This window comes from Poecilia reticulata, chromosome 16 (genome assembly GCF_904066995.2).
Source record: "Poecilia reticulata chromosome 16, P_reticulata-male-v2, whole genome shotgun sequence".
NCBI classification, from domain to species: domain Eukaryota; kingdom Metazoa; phylum Chordata; class Actinopteri; order Cyprinodontiformes; family Poeciliidae; genus Poecilia; species Poecilia reticulata.
The window spans coordinates 4,605,262-4,619,153 of record NC_088845.1 but is presented as its reverse complement, the minus strand read 5'-3'; the positions used below and the strand labels follow the sequence as shown (position 1 = coordinate 4,619,153).

Genomic DNA, 13,892 nt, shown 5'->3' with positions numbered 1-13,892 from the left:
ATATCAAAGGTCACAAGAATAAGTAAGGACATGTAAAAATATGTTTGATTCCGTTTTCAGAAAGGCTAAAAATTAGCTTTTATAATAAGTAGAGTGTTGTGAATCATGTCGTAATTTAAAAAGAAAAGGTGAGTAAGTATTCAGAGTTACTCATAGTTATGGATTAGAAATCTGACAAAACTAAACTATTCCCATTTACTGGAAGTAGGGATTCAAAAACAGATTTGCACCGGGTGAAAATCTTAAGACTGACAGATGATGAAACATTACATTTCACTATCACTGTTCATAAGCTCTGTAAACTGCATAAGGATGGTAACTTTATTAAAAGAGGAAATCTATTTTTCTCCTTTTAACTTGCAAAACTAATTTGTTACATGTAAACTGTCTTTCTGAAAATGTAGGTAGATGATGCAGAAAATAACCTTTGAGACAAATGGAGTCGGTTACCAAGTCATTTTGCTTTTGAAACAATAACAGATTTTAGACAGCCCTCTGGCTCCACCTACAGGCACAAATGGGTACTACCAATGTAAATCTAAATTACCCAAACTCGGTCGAAAGGTTGTTTTAGAATACATGAACAGTTTGTTTAGGAGTGTATGAGTGTGTTACCTGGTATACATACCTGGTATATCCTGAAGGGGATGTACCTAAAGCCTCCGTCTTCTGTGGGATATTCCATCAGCTTCCTGTTCATCGCCCAAAACTGGTCAAACTTATCTGGAGTAACATAAATACACACAAACTGATCATCTATAAAATGACCATGTCATTCAGCAACATAAAGCAACTAATGTCTGATGGAAACACCAAACCTAAAGCTGCCCAGAAGCTTACACACTGCCTCAACTCAGACCAAACATGTAGCAAAAAAGATCAAATAAGGTATTGATTAGGTGGGGACTTCTCTAGCGCTAACTTAGTCAAGCAAAATCATGCTGACTCTATACATGTGTTTATTAGAGAAAGGTTAAGAACTGTCCAGTTGCAATGTTTACATCTATGCTGCAAATTACATCCTTATGTGAAATATTGATGGTGCATTCTGAGGAGGGAATAAAACCTTGCGGATTAGACTTACGAGTGATGATTTAAAACAAGAAGATACATTAAAACAAAAAAAAAGGAAAGAGTCTTCACAAATCATATGCTAGTTTCAAACCATCCACATAAACACTCTGGTTTTCGTTCTCTTGGATGAAAGTTAAAGATCTCTGTTTCAATTCTCTTATGGACATGAGAGTTTTAGCTTAGATGCAGTTTCATCTCTCACTTTCTTCTTTCTGCAAGCCAACTTTTTCTTTTAGGATGATTTAAAACCTTTTACATATCTCAGTTCAAATAAGTAAAAGAAAACAAAAAAAACTGAACAATACTGTGAACACCTCAGAACACAGTGGTATTAGTCAGCGTTTCCTCAATATACCATTTTCTTGTATCTTCCATGTTCTATTGAGATGTGTGGCTTACGTCTTGCTCATAGTTTTAGTTTCAGGGAAAAGTGGAAGAGAGAAGAGCAGCTGAAGGGTTGTCGGTTTGAGGCCCTAGGGTTTTTCACAAACACTGTTCACAACGGTTACGGGCTAAAAACACAGCACTGAGAAACTTCAGAAGTTGTTTGCATAATAAAGAGCTGCTTCGGCGGTGATGCAACTCATCTTTGCTCTTGCTAAACCCCTTGAATTATTTATATGGAAAAGTCGTTTTGAGTTAATGTCCCTGTCAGTTTGTCAGTAAAACAAAATGTAAGCAGAAAAACAAACTGAAAAAAACACACAGGTTCACCTGGATTCCCCTACTGTGGGACATCAAAAGGACATTTATATTTTATTCTTATTTGAGTATGTTGTGTAATCATTTTATTATAACTACTTATCTGTAGAGTGTGCTTTAATCTGTTTGTCAATTTGAGGTTAATAGAAATTCATTTTACAACAGAGGGACAAAAAAAAGGATCATTCTCGACTAAAATAAGTTATGTTGCAACGTAAACATGGACCTGGTGCGTAAAAAAGAAACATTTTTACAGTGTAAACAATCATCCATGTAAATATATTCAGCAGCACCCCTGTACAAGTTTTGCCTTTCCAGTAATCTTTAGTAATTTTTTCCTGCGTTAACGTATTCTGCTCTAGAAATGAGCATTATGGGACAGACATCTGTCCATGACGCTAAAATTTAAATACATGGCATTAGTTTGTCATCAGTTAGGTTTACTACTTCACTGCTGTCGATACAGGACCTTTAACACCCTTTTAAAGTTACTCTCAAACATCAGTGCCATAGTGTTTGCTTGTAGCATCTATAGCCATTTCCTTTTTACCCGTCTGTCTTCCTATGAACTACTCTGTTGTGTTTGCCTTGTTAACTGGAGGGGATGCATATGTTTGTTTCTGGATGTTCTTGCCAAATGTCAGAAGAATTTAAAGCTTCCAGCAGCAGCTCACTGGGAAGAGGAGAGGCTAAGTGTCTGTTATAGCTGTTTCTAATAAATTCTATTAGTTGGTAACAAGTTAGACAAATCAGACCGCTCTTGATCCGCCTCTTGTTAAATGTTGACTGTGTGAATTCAACTAGCAGGTGGAGGCCAGGGACATACACTGTTCTCTGTGTTTGTAGTGTAGACAGAAAAACATTCATGTCTTTGAATGGGAAGCAATGTGAAATGTCACCTGTACCAAAAAAAAAAAAAAAAAAAGCCTGTACAAACAATCTGAAGGACACAATGACTGAGAAATGACTGAATCTTTCTCAAACAAACTAGGTGTGTCTCCAAGATGATTTTACACAGATGTGCAAGTGTGCATGTAGGTGGATGACTTGCAGAATTACAACATGTGTTGATCTGGGTGTTCATCAGTAAATGTGTGACTGCAGGATTGAATGTCACTTCCCTTGCAGCTGCTTGTGGTCTGGATGTACACACTCATCTTACCGTTCTGCAGGCCCATCCACAGCTGTTTGTGGTCTTTCTTCTGCATGTCATTGACTACTTGGCTCTTGTGCTTGAGGGAGTCCGCCTCCTTGATGCTGGACATGAAGTGAGCCTCGACTATGGAATTTGACGGGCAGTGCAGCAGGTCCTGGTCTGGAAAATTCTGCCAAACATTCACATACAGACTGAATTAGAACATATAAAAAGACGTAATCCACGCAGAAGTGGAAAGTATGTTGCTCAGTAACGGTTTCCACAAACTACAAAAATAAAATATTCGATTATATCCAAGAACAGAGTCCGAAGCGTCGCTTAATTTTTTACAGATTTGCTTGTCATCTGTATTTATAAATATTTTCCATTACCGTGGTAATATTTTTGACCAACATGAGCTGTCGCAGCAGTCATAATGATATGACTAATTGGTTAACAGTGCTGCAATGATGAACTTCTCATTTTCTAATAGGAGATGAAATATCAAATATTTGCTGACAGTCTGATTGGCTCTTACCTTAAAGTGCACAGTGATGTTCCAGGGTAAGACTGTATTAGAGGCATGGAGGTCAAACAGAACTCCAATAGGATAGTGCCTGGAATGCAAAAAATAAGTAAATAAAACCAGCAGATTTTGTTTAGTTATCTATAATTGGCTCAAAAATACAATATCTAGTTACACTCCAAAACCAAATTTAATTCCATTATCAAAACTAAAAATATTTTAACCGCTTATACTCGTTTTCTATGTAACTCGAAATGTTTTAATCAAAAACTCATTTTGGGGAAAAAATTTTTTAAAAACATTTGCAGTTTAAAAACACTAGCTTAAAAAAATCACTATTTGAATAACTTTATAAAAAAGTATTTTAGTTTGAGTTGTTGCCAAATGATTTTAGAGTTTAGAAAAATTCTTCACATTAAATCTAAGAAGTTATTTGTTTCTTCACGTTGGAGACTTTGAATCAAATTGACTTTTTGGGTTAGGGTTGTGAACTGGTGCTCCATAGATAAAGTGAATAAAATTGCAATTTTCAAATTTAAGAAAAAAAACAAACAAACAAGCAAAAAAAAACAAAAAAAAAAAAAACAGAAGATTCCCATAATTAAGTTTTCAAAAACCAGAGATCTTGACATTTTAACAGCACAACTGATTGCTTTGCAACAGTGCCACTTTGTGGCTAAAACTGTCCCTACAATCTGTTATTCTAAAGCAGGGGTGTCTTGGTCCATAAGATCATGAATGTCTTCAGAATGTCAACTCTGGCAGAAAGTAATGATAAAACCCACTAAACTGTCTGCATTTAGCGAGTCTAAAGAGCTACAAAAAAAACTTATGGAAAACTGAAAGCCCTTCTCTAACTAACTCCATGTTTGGGAGAATAAGATCATCAAAATTTCAAAAAAATGATTCAAGAAAGTCTTTCGTTAGCAATTAAACATACCATTAATAATGGAGCTTACTAATTAACACCAGCTAGAGCTACAGGTACTGAAATACAGAACATTTAACCCTTGAGAATCTGAGCCAAAACCATTTTTCAGGAGCAGTTAGAATAAAAGTATATTATTTCCAGTCGCATAAGACTAGAATCCATTCGTACCATTTGAGCGGCGTTCCTTCATACTCGAACCACATCTCCTCCACATCCTCTGGCCTCATCACTTTGAGGAAGTGTTTCTTCACTTTGTCTGTGACAACAGGCAGGTAGCTCACCCTGGGTAGCAGCAGCTGACAAAGTTAACACGAAAGAGGCATAAACACATTAATAACAGTCAGTATGTCAGTATAACACTTTATTATTATTATTCTCCAAACTTACTTGCAGCAAATTGGGAGGAAAAGAAACTAAACAAAAACAAGCACACAACAACATTGGTGAAACCGCAACAAGTCTATGTAGGAGCATCAACAAAATCAAACCCCATTACATTTAGAGTTTATCTGAATAACAGCTAATACTGGTTCTTGGCTTGGGCTGCCTGAATCAGAGCTGAAGTAATACTTTGAATAACATTTAGAATGCACATCCAAAACTTGAGATCCAACAATCAGACATTTTGTTGCAGTTTTTTTGTTTGCTTGTTTGTTTTTTTGAGGACATGGACACACAAAAACACAGAATATATTGAAGGTTCCTTAATACAAGTAGAGTGTAAAAAAAAATGAGGGAATCGTGAGATTATTCACATTCACACATCGAAGCAAGTGTTAATGATTTAAATAAATAAAAACAATAAAACAAAGCATTGTTTTATTAATTTATTTTCAAAATAAATCTTTGCATATATTCCATCATGTGAAACTAAGTGTTAGCAACGATTTGCACATTAAAGCATGAAATGTCTGATAAAGGTGCTACATCCGTTGTGACAAAAGTAAATAAATCGAAGCCCTTATTGTTTATCTATTTACAAATAAAAAGTTATGATATTCAGAATGACAAATATGTGGGCTTCAATCATGAGTGCAACTCCAAAAGAAAAAGGATGCATTGCTAAAATGTAATGGGAAAAAAAAGACTGTAATTTACAAATGACATACACAGCAACTGTATGTATTATTTATGAGTCAAATTCAAATCTGATTCATTTAGATATGATCTGTATTTTTATGATCTAAATGAGATTAAACATACATTTAAGTGCAATTAATTTCATGACTTCAAAAAATCTGCACATTGTCACACACAAGCACAGCATTGATTAGTCAAACATGCATCTGAATCTTTACACAAGTTTCCCAGGTATCAAGTCTCATATCATAGAGCGTGTTAATACTCATAAAACACGTAATGATTAATTTATCGACATATACATATATAGTTTAAGTAATAGAGAGTAGCAGTTGTGCTTACATAGTATGCTTCTGCCTCTCTTTCAGTCACCTCATCCGGGTTCAGAGTGAAGCAGGTGGGTATCCGGCCGAACCAAACATCTCTCAATACGTCCTTGTCATCTGCCATGGTGCTGCAGCTGGTCCTCCCAGTAGCACATAAAGAAGAAGCCCCCTCAAAGCAGAGATGTAGCCCTAAAACTGAACAGCTTCCTGCTGGCATAAACAGAACAGAAAGCAATCTACAGATGAAACTTTCAAAACCACATAGCCGTGTGATCATTGCTCCAAATCATAGCTCCGCACTGTGTTCTAAAGACATTAAAATCTTAGGAGTGTTTGCCAATTCATAGAAGATAAAACTTACCTGCCGGGCTTCCAAACTAACTCCACGCCTGTAAAACTACAACTGTGATCCACCTTATTGACGTTAGCTTCAATGCTAGCTAAGCTAACTTAGCTTGAGGAAACTCAACAAAGAACGGGTTAGTGAATTAGAGTGATTGCTGTCAGGTCATTATTTTTATTTTCCCGAAACGGATAGTTAATGTGCTCAAGAAAATACAATGTTATGTGTAAAAAAAAGCCTTACTTTTTTTGTTGATGTTTGACAGACAATCTGAATGGAAAAACGGGCCCTACAGTGTTGTCATCCCCCTGCTGTCACCCGGAAGACATCAGTTATAGCAAAACGGCGACACATAGCGAAAGCTCTAATATACATTATATGTATTTTAATATATTTTATATACTTATATATTTTAGTCAATTAAATTAATAATTTGCTGGTTAAATTTACTTAATATTTAACAGACAATTCATTTTCTTAATAAATAAATAAATATATTAGAACTGTAGCGTTACATCATCAATATGTGATCGACCAATTGAATAGTATTGAGGGGAAAAAAAGATTTTTCGTTTTTTAAAAACACTGGGATCTTTAAGAGAATTTGAGGGGTAGTTGGTAAGAGTCAATAGAGGGCAGTAGTGCAACATAAATGGATGCAAGCTGCCGTTAAAACCTAAAAGAAGAAGAAGAAGATCATCAATATGTGACGCTACTTGTAGCGTAGCTAAAGAGGTTCGGTTTCTGTTATTTGTTATCGTCTGTAGCTCAAAAATGGACAAGAAATTGGAGTCGGACAGCCTCGAAATGCGTCTTCAGGCGTTGGAGAACCGACTATACGGAGAGAGAAGAACCAAAAGTGGAAAACCTGTCAAGGTCTCCTCCATAATATATAGAAATATACAGTAGCTAGCTATTAGCTTAGCACACAAGCGATGCCTCGGACTCTTAGTGCGAGTATACGCCCTTGTAGAAAATGCTGGCTTTGTTATTCGGTAACAGAAATTTCACACACATTAAGATATGTAACATGACAAAGACGACTTATGTTTGTTATGGGTTTTTTTTTAGAATACAAACCAAATGTTATTTTCAGTTTTTATTGATAGTTAATATTAAAGTCAAGCTAACCGTTGACCAATTATGAGAACGTCACTAATAACATTTAATTTATTAATTGAATAAGAATTGCTGTTTTACATATTTGCACTAAATGTGATCATCATTAAACAAGTTTTGGCTATGTGACCAGCAGGAATGATTTTTTTTGCCAAAGGGGTTGTTTTGTAAGCGCATCTTGTGATGTGAAGAAAAAAACAAAGACTTACTGAAGCTATACTTGTTTTGCTGAAATGTGTAACAAAGAATGAAACGCCAAATATGCACTGACTGGAAAAAAAAAAAAAAAAACACTGTATATTATGTTGTAGCCTTTAGTAGCTGAACTTTGGTGCTTATGTTTTCTTTTTATGCCGAGGATAACACAAAGATCAGAAGAAGGTCTGTGTTCTATTGCATTTTTCTATACATTCTTTAAGGTGATATTGTTTGTTTTGTTTTTCCACAGTGTGCAGAAGCTTTGGTCAGAATTCAAGGAGGTTTGATCAACACGGCCAACAAGAGAGAGAGAGTAAAGATCCTCCACAAGAAGAGTGGGTCTCGCTTTAGTTTGACTAATCAATGAATTCATTTTGCCTTTTTGAAACTCCTTGTACCGTTATTGTGCTATTAAATATTTATTGTTTGTTATTCATTGTATTTATTGATTGATTGTAGCAAAGGTTTTGTTTCCATGTATCAGCTTGTCCACCCATCCAGTCATTGTGTTTAAGTTTAGGAATCCTGTAAATGTAAACAATGTTTCAGTGATATCCATTAAGCACAATAGCAATATTTCAGTTTGAAGACATTTCATTTTTGTGATGTTATTTCTGTAAATACATTTGCATTTTTAAATCTTACTTATGTTTGCGTTATGCAGTTGAGGACCTGATGAAGTATCTGGACCCCCAGTTCACTGACCACATCACTCTCCCTGATGCCATGAAACTAGAGTTCATCCTTGCAGGTAAGAGCAAAGAGGAGTTTGTAGAAATGTGATTTTTAGTGTCTCTCGCCTTTTGCTTTTTGTGCCTAATGCTTTACATGATTTGCAGTGCAGTGTACTGAGTATTTTCAAGAATACTTATATAAATTAGGATGTCGCAAGGTTGTTTATGAATGTAAGGAGGAAAACGTGTATTTTTGGTGTTTTGATCTTCATAAAATGTTATGTTTTAATGTCTTCTATTATATGAATTTGGAATTTGCAAGATTGTTTATATGAATTCAGAAAAAATATATGTATTCTCACTGTATTTTGATTCATAAATTGTATGTACTTTAATGCACAGAAATGCCCAACCAGGGACTGGAGTCGCATTAGTTGTGGTTACATACTTTACTTACTCCCTGATGAATAAACTAATAAATGAAATGTATTCTGTGTTATTCCACAGAGGAGGACTCTTTGCTCTCTGAAGCTGCTTTGTTGGAGCAAGTTAACAATTTACAGCCCCTGTTGGACAGCACCCACATTAGAGGTTTGAAACATGGGGATTGTATGCACCCGTGTCAGCACTGTCATGGAATTTAATTAGGTTTTATTGTTGTTTATTTTTTATGTTTTACTAACAGTTGAAGTAGACAGAAAAATGCTTGGTATATTGGCTTGATATGTGAATTTCAAATTCATTACCTCTGCAATATAGTGTGTGTTTTATTACTGCAGTATAAACTGAGGGGAATGCTTATTTTGACTTGAAGCCTGTGTCAACTGCCTGTTTTGCGATGTCCACAGATGTACCTGAGCATGCAACCAAGCTGCAGCGTCTTTCACAGATTCACATCAAGCAACAGGTAGCTATACTGCTCTGAATCTTACTACCATTGTGTTGTTAAAAACTCAGTCGCAGATATGTTGCTTTCTAATGCATACTTCATTTTAACCATAATTGTACATTAAACATCTGTTATTGTTATATATTTTTAATGTGTTCTTCTTTATTGCTTTATTTATGTCTTTTTTTGCTTTCCTTTTTCTTTTTCTGTTGGTCATTTTTCATGTGTATGATGACATTTTACATCTTTTACCATAATAAAGTTGGAAACAAAAGCAACAAAAAACCCCCAGAAAACAAATATGGTGATTTCGTTTTTCAGGACCAAACTGAAGCTCAGTCACTGGAAGTCAAGAAGCTATTTGAGGAATACAACAAAATGGTACACAACACAGAATAAACTCTTAGTTTTATTACAATAAATCATGGTGCAAAAAAGCCCCCCCAAAAATATATTTTGACACAAGTTAATTTCCTACTGTGCCGTAATTGGAAGAATTACAGTTAAGAAACACACAAATACAGTAACTTGGATTTTAACAATCATTCTCTGTTTTATAATTGATTCATAAAGGAGATTGGTGTCTCTTTGTTAGATGTTCCTGCTCTCCAAGCAGTTCACCCAGTGGGATGAGACCCTGAGGAAGATGGAGGAGGCCAAAGGAATCCGACCTGTGGAGTAGTTGCTCTGAGAGAAGCTGGGGAGAGAACGACGATGAAGAACAACACTGCACTACGATTTGACTTCCTGAATAGATGTTACATTATGTAGCTCCTGCTACCCCAGTAAGTCAGAGGAAAACATTAAAACATTTCAACACATCTTCTTGTTTACTTTTCTTTTATCCCAATGAAATATTGCTGTTGCCTAAACACTGTCGGTGACTTTTAATGCAAAGTTACACCTGCAACAACAATACATTTAAGAGGCTACTCTTATTTATTGACAGTAGTGCTTTTTAGTTTTTCGTTTTAACTTCAACTTTGTTCCATCTTTCCAAATTACTTATATTTTGCTTTTTTCTTGTATAGAAGCACATAAACCCTCCCTCAGTCACATCTTTAGGGCTTTAGTTTTTCCTTTTGATAGCTAAAAAAATAAAATGTTAAATATTGTTTTTAAAAAAATTTTGTCTGTGTATAATATGCGATAAAGCTTGAAAATAATAAAGTAGCTATAAATATTATTTTTCTATGTATTTGTCTATTTGAAACTGCAGGCTTTGTGTTCTTCAATGCAGATGTTCGCCAAGCTGCTACATTATCCTTCCACAGGTGCAGTGTCCATGTTGACGTCTCTGAAACTGTCTTCTAAACACAAGTGCATCACAAATATCTTCTTAATTTTTGTGATGCAAGGACCATTGTGACTTTTTCACCAAGTGTGCCAGTAAATGCTTCTTGTCAAACTTGTCATTGCCAAATATGAGACCCTCACCAGTCATGTTGAACTGTAAATAAAGCACAAGGAATTATACACATCATGGTCAGGTCTTTACAAAAAAATGACATTAACAGAGTAGAAATAATTTCATTGGTTTGTATATATATTGTATATTGCTCATGGTTACTTTTGTATCTCCTAATATTTTATACTTTGGATGGAGTAACTTGTCACCAAATGAGCAATTTTCTCTCAATTCAGTATATTCTGTTCACAGGGAGAACCTCAATTGAATTAAAAAGTCTTAAAGCCAATTGCTATAGAAAACCCAACAGTTTCTGGCAGTAAAATGGGCACCATCATGGGGATTTTAACTTTATAAGATTTAAAATAATTTTTTCTTTTATGCCAAACAACAAAAACAAATGGCAGCAAATTAATTAAAACCTCTAGTAAATAATCCAGATAAATGATCAATCTAAATCAGTAATGTACAGTTAAATATCAAATTGATGAATTTGTGTTTGTTTCCTTGAGGGATTTTTATACAGTATATTGTGAAGACTTTATTCCATTTATCTAATCACTTAAATTCAATATGTATGAACATATTATACAGTTTTCACACTGCAAATATGTAGATATGTAAGATAACCAACAGATAGCATTAGACATACATCTAATATTAATTCCTGTACTATTGATAAGTGAGAAAAGAGGATACCTTTGCTTTTTGTTGATGTATTAAGACTAAGTTTAGTAGGTAGGTAAAAATAATGGTCATTTTCTTAATCTGAGTCATTGCTCTTTCTTCCTTGTTTCCACTTCTAAACACAAGATGCTTGAAAAATGAGTGCAACCTGTCACGTACCTGCACTGCCACCCTGACTCCGTATCGGACGTAGGTAGCAAGGTGCTCACAGTTGTTGTGAAGGAAGCCGTATATTGTGCTGCTCTGATACGTTTCAGTGATGCGTTTAATGATGTCCTTGTCGTCTCCTTTACCATACGTCACTCCTGTTAAGGGGTCTGCATAGTCATCAAGGAAATTGTTCACCTCTGGCTCTTCATTCATTTTCATTTTAGAAAATTTGCACGATTTACCATGATATTTCTCTGTAAACAAATAACAGATGAGAAATAAGCAGTTCATCAATCTAAGTTATTACTATTGGATTGTTGCTTACTGATATTTACTTGCTAGTTCATAAACGTTGTGCTCTGCATTTTTCCCACAAATATTTACATCTCCCACATAGACAGCAAAATGTTTGTATCTAATTCCAGCTTTACACTTTGTTTTATAAGAAATTATGTCTCCAAATTGGAACTGTGGATGGAAGAAAATGCATAGTCACATTTAGAGTAAACAGAAAATGATTAAACTAACTGAAACCAAAACATTTGGATATAGTTTTTTAAAATGTAGCAGTGATGAATGAAATTAACTTACTCCACTCATTTCCAGAGTTGTGATCTTTAGCTGAAGGTCACAACCACTAAGGTAGCGTCCTCATTTTTTAAGCAGTCAAAATCTGAGATAGACATGTCAGACTTGTGAAACTGTTTTTTAACTAAAGTCATACAACTTCAGAAAGCCATTTTCTATCATTTTAAAAAGAAAAATGTATTTCAGACAGATTGTGTCTTATCTTTTAGGAGTTAAACCACCAAAAGTTGTTTCAAAGGTCTTCATCTGAAACGCATGGAGTTTACTGAATCAAAGGAAACGACCTCCTTATGTACACTTTTGAACAATACTTCTGACTCGTCCTGCACCTGTGTCCAGTTCTGTCCTTCAACAAACCATGAAAAAACATCTCTTATCAGCTTTTATGTTTGCAGAATGTTTGCATGGCTCTCATAAGACTTTCCCATGAGCAGCACAATTTCCCTTTTCAACTGTTTTTATTTTGTTCACCACTGGCATCTGTCGCCCTTTGCAAGATGAGCAACATTTATAGGAGTAAATTCAGGAGAAGGGATTCAACTACTAACTTTAAATGTTTATCTTTGCTATAAAATAGAACACAATAAACCTCAAAAGCTGATTAAAAGTTGTAATATAGGGAAGCAGTCTAGGATAGTCTAATTACTTTTTTATGTTAAGAATCAATGATGCAGGTGAACACTTTTAAACTTCATGTATGCACACAGTGACTGTAAATGTAAATTATGTAAATTTTTACTGCAATCTGCTGCAGTGTCTCTTATGCAGTGCCTTGTCAAAATATTAATATCCATCAAATGCACATTTTGTTACATTGTAGCCACAATGTCAATGTGTCTTATCGAAGTTTAATGAAACCAAAGTGCGAGTGGAAAGAAAGGGATACATGATTTGTAAAAAAAAAAAAAAAAAAAAAAAGATATTTATTTGGCTTGTCTTCAATGTGCTTTGTGTTGAGAAAAACTGACAACCTGAATATTTTTGGCTATATATTCAAGGTTTTGCTAAGTTTATACTTCTACCCCCAGACCTACCTAGCAACCAGTCATGTTCATTGCTTTTTTAATTATTTATTCTTTAGAAGCTAATGTCTTAAATGAAAGAAGTCCCAGAAAATAAACGGAAAAGCTTGATTTGACAAAGACATCAGCACATTTTAAATTAGACAAAGACAATATATACTGATTCATTGTGTCGGCACCCTGTTCTCAGTTACTATTTAACACAATCATTTTTGATCCAATAAAGCTCTGAAGAATCTTACCTCCAGTAAAATAGTGGACATCTGCTGAGAAAGTGAGGGAGCTACAATCCACCTGAATAGTCCTGCCACTGTTCCCCAGACTCATTTGAATGAACCAGCCCTCAGAATGAGATTAACACTCATTGGTTTTTCACTTGAGAACATCGGTGCAAGATGGAGACGGTTTATATATGAGTTCTGTCCTCAACGTGACTTATTTTTCAGGCACCACTTGTATTTAGTACATTTAACTTTCAGTTTATTTTCTAGCTTTATGGAGGTGGTTCTCATTTGCTGCTGCTGTGAGAATTTTGTCTTTTGAACTGATAGAAAAAAATAACACATTGGCTATATATTAACTACTTTTCTACCATTTATTGGCGATATGGTCAAACTTCATATATGTATATTTGCATGTAGTTTGTCATACTTATCTGTCTGAGGAAAACCAGTGTGAGACAGCTAAGAGGGATGGATGTAATTCACTGGCTATTATGCAAAAACTCACTTTATTACAGGTTGATTGAGGTATAGGGTGGCGTGCAAACTGAAGTCCTTTTTATTCTCATGAACATTCATTCTTATAAAGATTTTGTGGCACTAGTGACCTTTATTTGCAGTGTTCAGACAAGTGAGCAGAAAGAAAGGGGGGTAGCATGTAGCAAATGTCAGAAGGTGAAGAATTAAACATCAGAATGCTGCATCAAGGAGAATTAACCTCTGTATATGAGGCTGTCCCTCTACACCACACGCTGGCTAAGCTTTCATTCTTCCACAGCAAGCATATCTCTCAAACAAAAATAACATTTTAAGTAATCA

At 35.0% G+C, this 13,892-nt stretch overlaps 2 protein-coding genes across 5 annotated transcripts in view; one reads left to right on the top strand and one right to left on the bottom strand.

The window, feature by feature from the left end:
- Window positions 1-6,482, bottom strand: part of atg5 (ATG5 autophagy related 5 homolog (S. cerevisiae)) — a 32,652-nt gene extending 26,170 nt beyond the window's left edge. The window contains exons 1-6 of one of the 4 annotated variants that reach the window (XM_008430858.3): window positions 6,361-6,482; window positions 5,791-5,984; window positions 4,537-4,664; window positions 3,450-3,528; window positions 2,939-3,101; window positions 629-723 (exon numbers count right to left, since the gene is read on the bottom strand). In XM_008430858.3, coding sequence (XP_008429080.1) covers window positions 629-723; window positions 2,939-3,101; window positions 3,450-3,528; window positions 4,537-4,664; window positions 5,791-5,898 — 573 coding nt within the window. In that variant the 5' untranslated portion in view covers window positions 5,899-5,984; window positions 6,361-6,482. Of the gene's footprint in view, window positions 1-628; window positions 724-2,938; window positions 3,102-3,449; window positions 3,529-4,536; window positions 4,665-5,790; window positions 5,985-6,135 lie in introns of all 4 variants that reach the window. The other 3 variants (XM_017309749.2, XM_008430857.3, XM_008430859.3) reach the window with 3 other exon arrangements.
- A 310-nt stretch (window positions 6,483-6,792) lies between these two features.
- dctn3 (dynactin 3 (p22)) lies at window positions 6,793-9,818 on the top strand. Its single transcript, XM_008430856.3, has 7 exons — window positions 6,793-6,993; window positions 7,685-7,769; window positions 8,099-8,185; window positions 8,616-8,699; window positions 8,957-9,015; window positions 9,319-9,378; window positions 9,593-9,818. Exons 1-7 carry the CDS (start codon window positions 6,892-6,894, stop codon window positions 9,677-9,679), a joined length of 564 nt encoding a protein of 187 aa, XP_008429078.1. The 5' UTR covers window positions 6,793-6,891; the 3' UTR covers window positions 9,680-9,818.
- Window positions 9,819-13,892: the final 4,074 nt, after the last annotated feature.

What these genes read in the sequence shown, in the direction of transcription:
- dctn3 (XM_008430856.3), top strand. Translation starts at nt 6,892, where the DNA reads ATGGACAAGAAATTGGAGTCGGACAGCCTCGAAATGCGTCTTCAGGCG. An exon ending in AAAGTGGAAAACCTGTCAAG is followed by an intron (nt 6,994 to 7,684) that starts GTCTCCTCCATA and finishes GTTTTTCCACAG; the next exon opens with TGTGCAGAAGCTTTGGTCAG. An exon ending in GGACAGCACCCACATTAGAG is followed by an intron (nt 8,700 to 8,956) that starts GTTTGAAACATG and finishes CGATGTCCACAG; the next exon opens with ATGTACCTGAGCATGCAACC.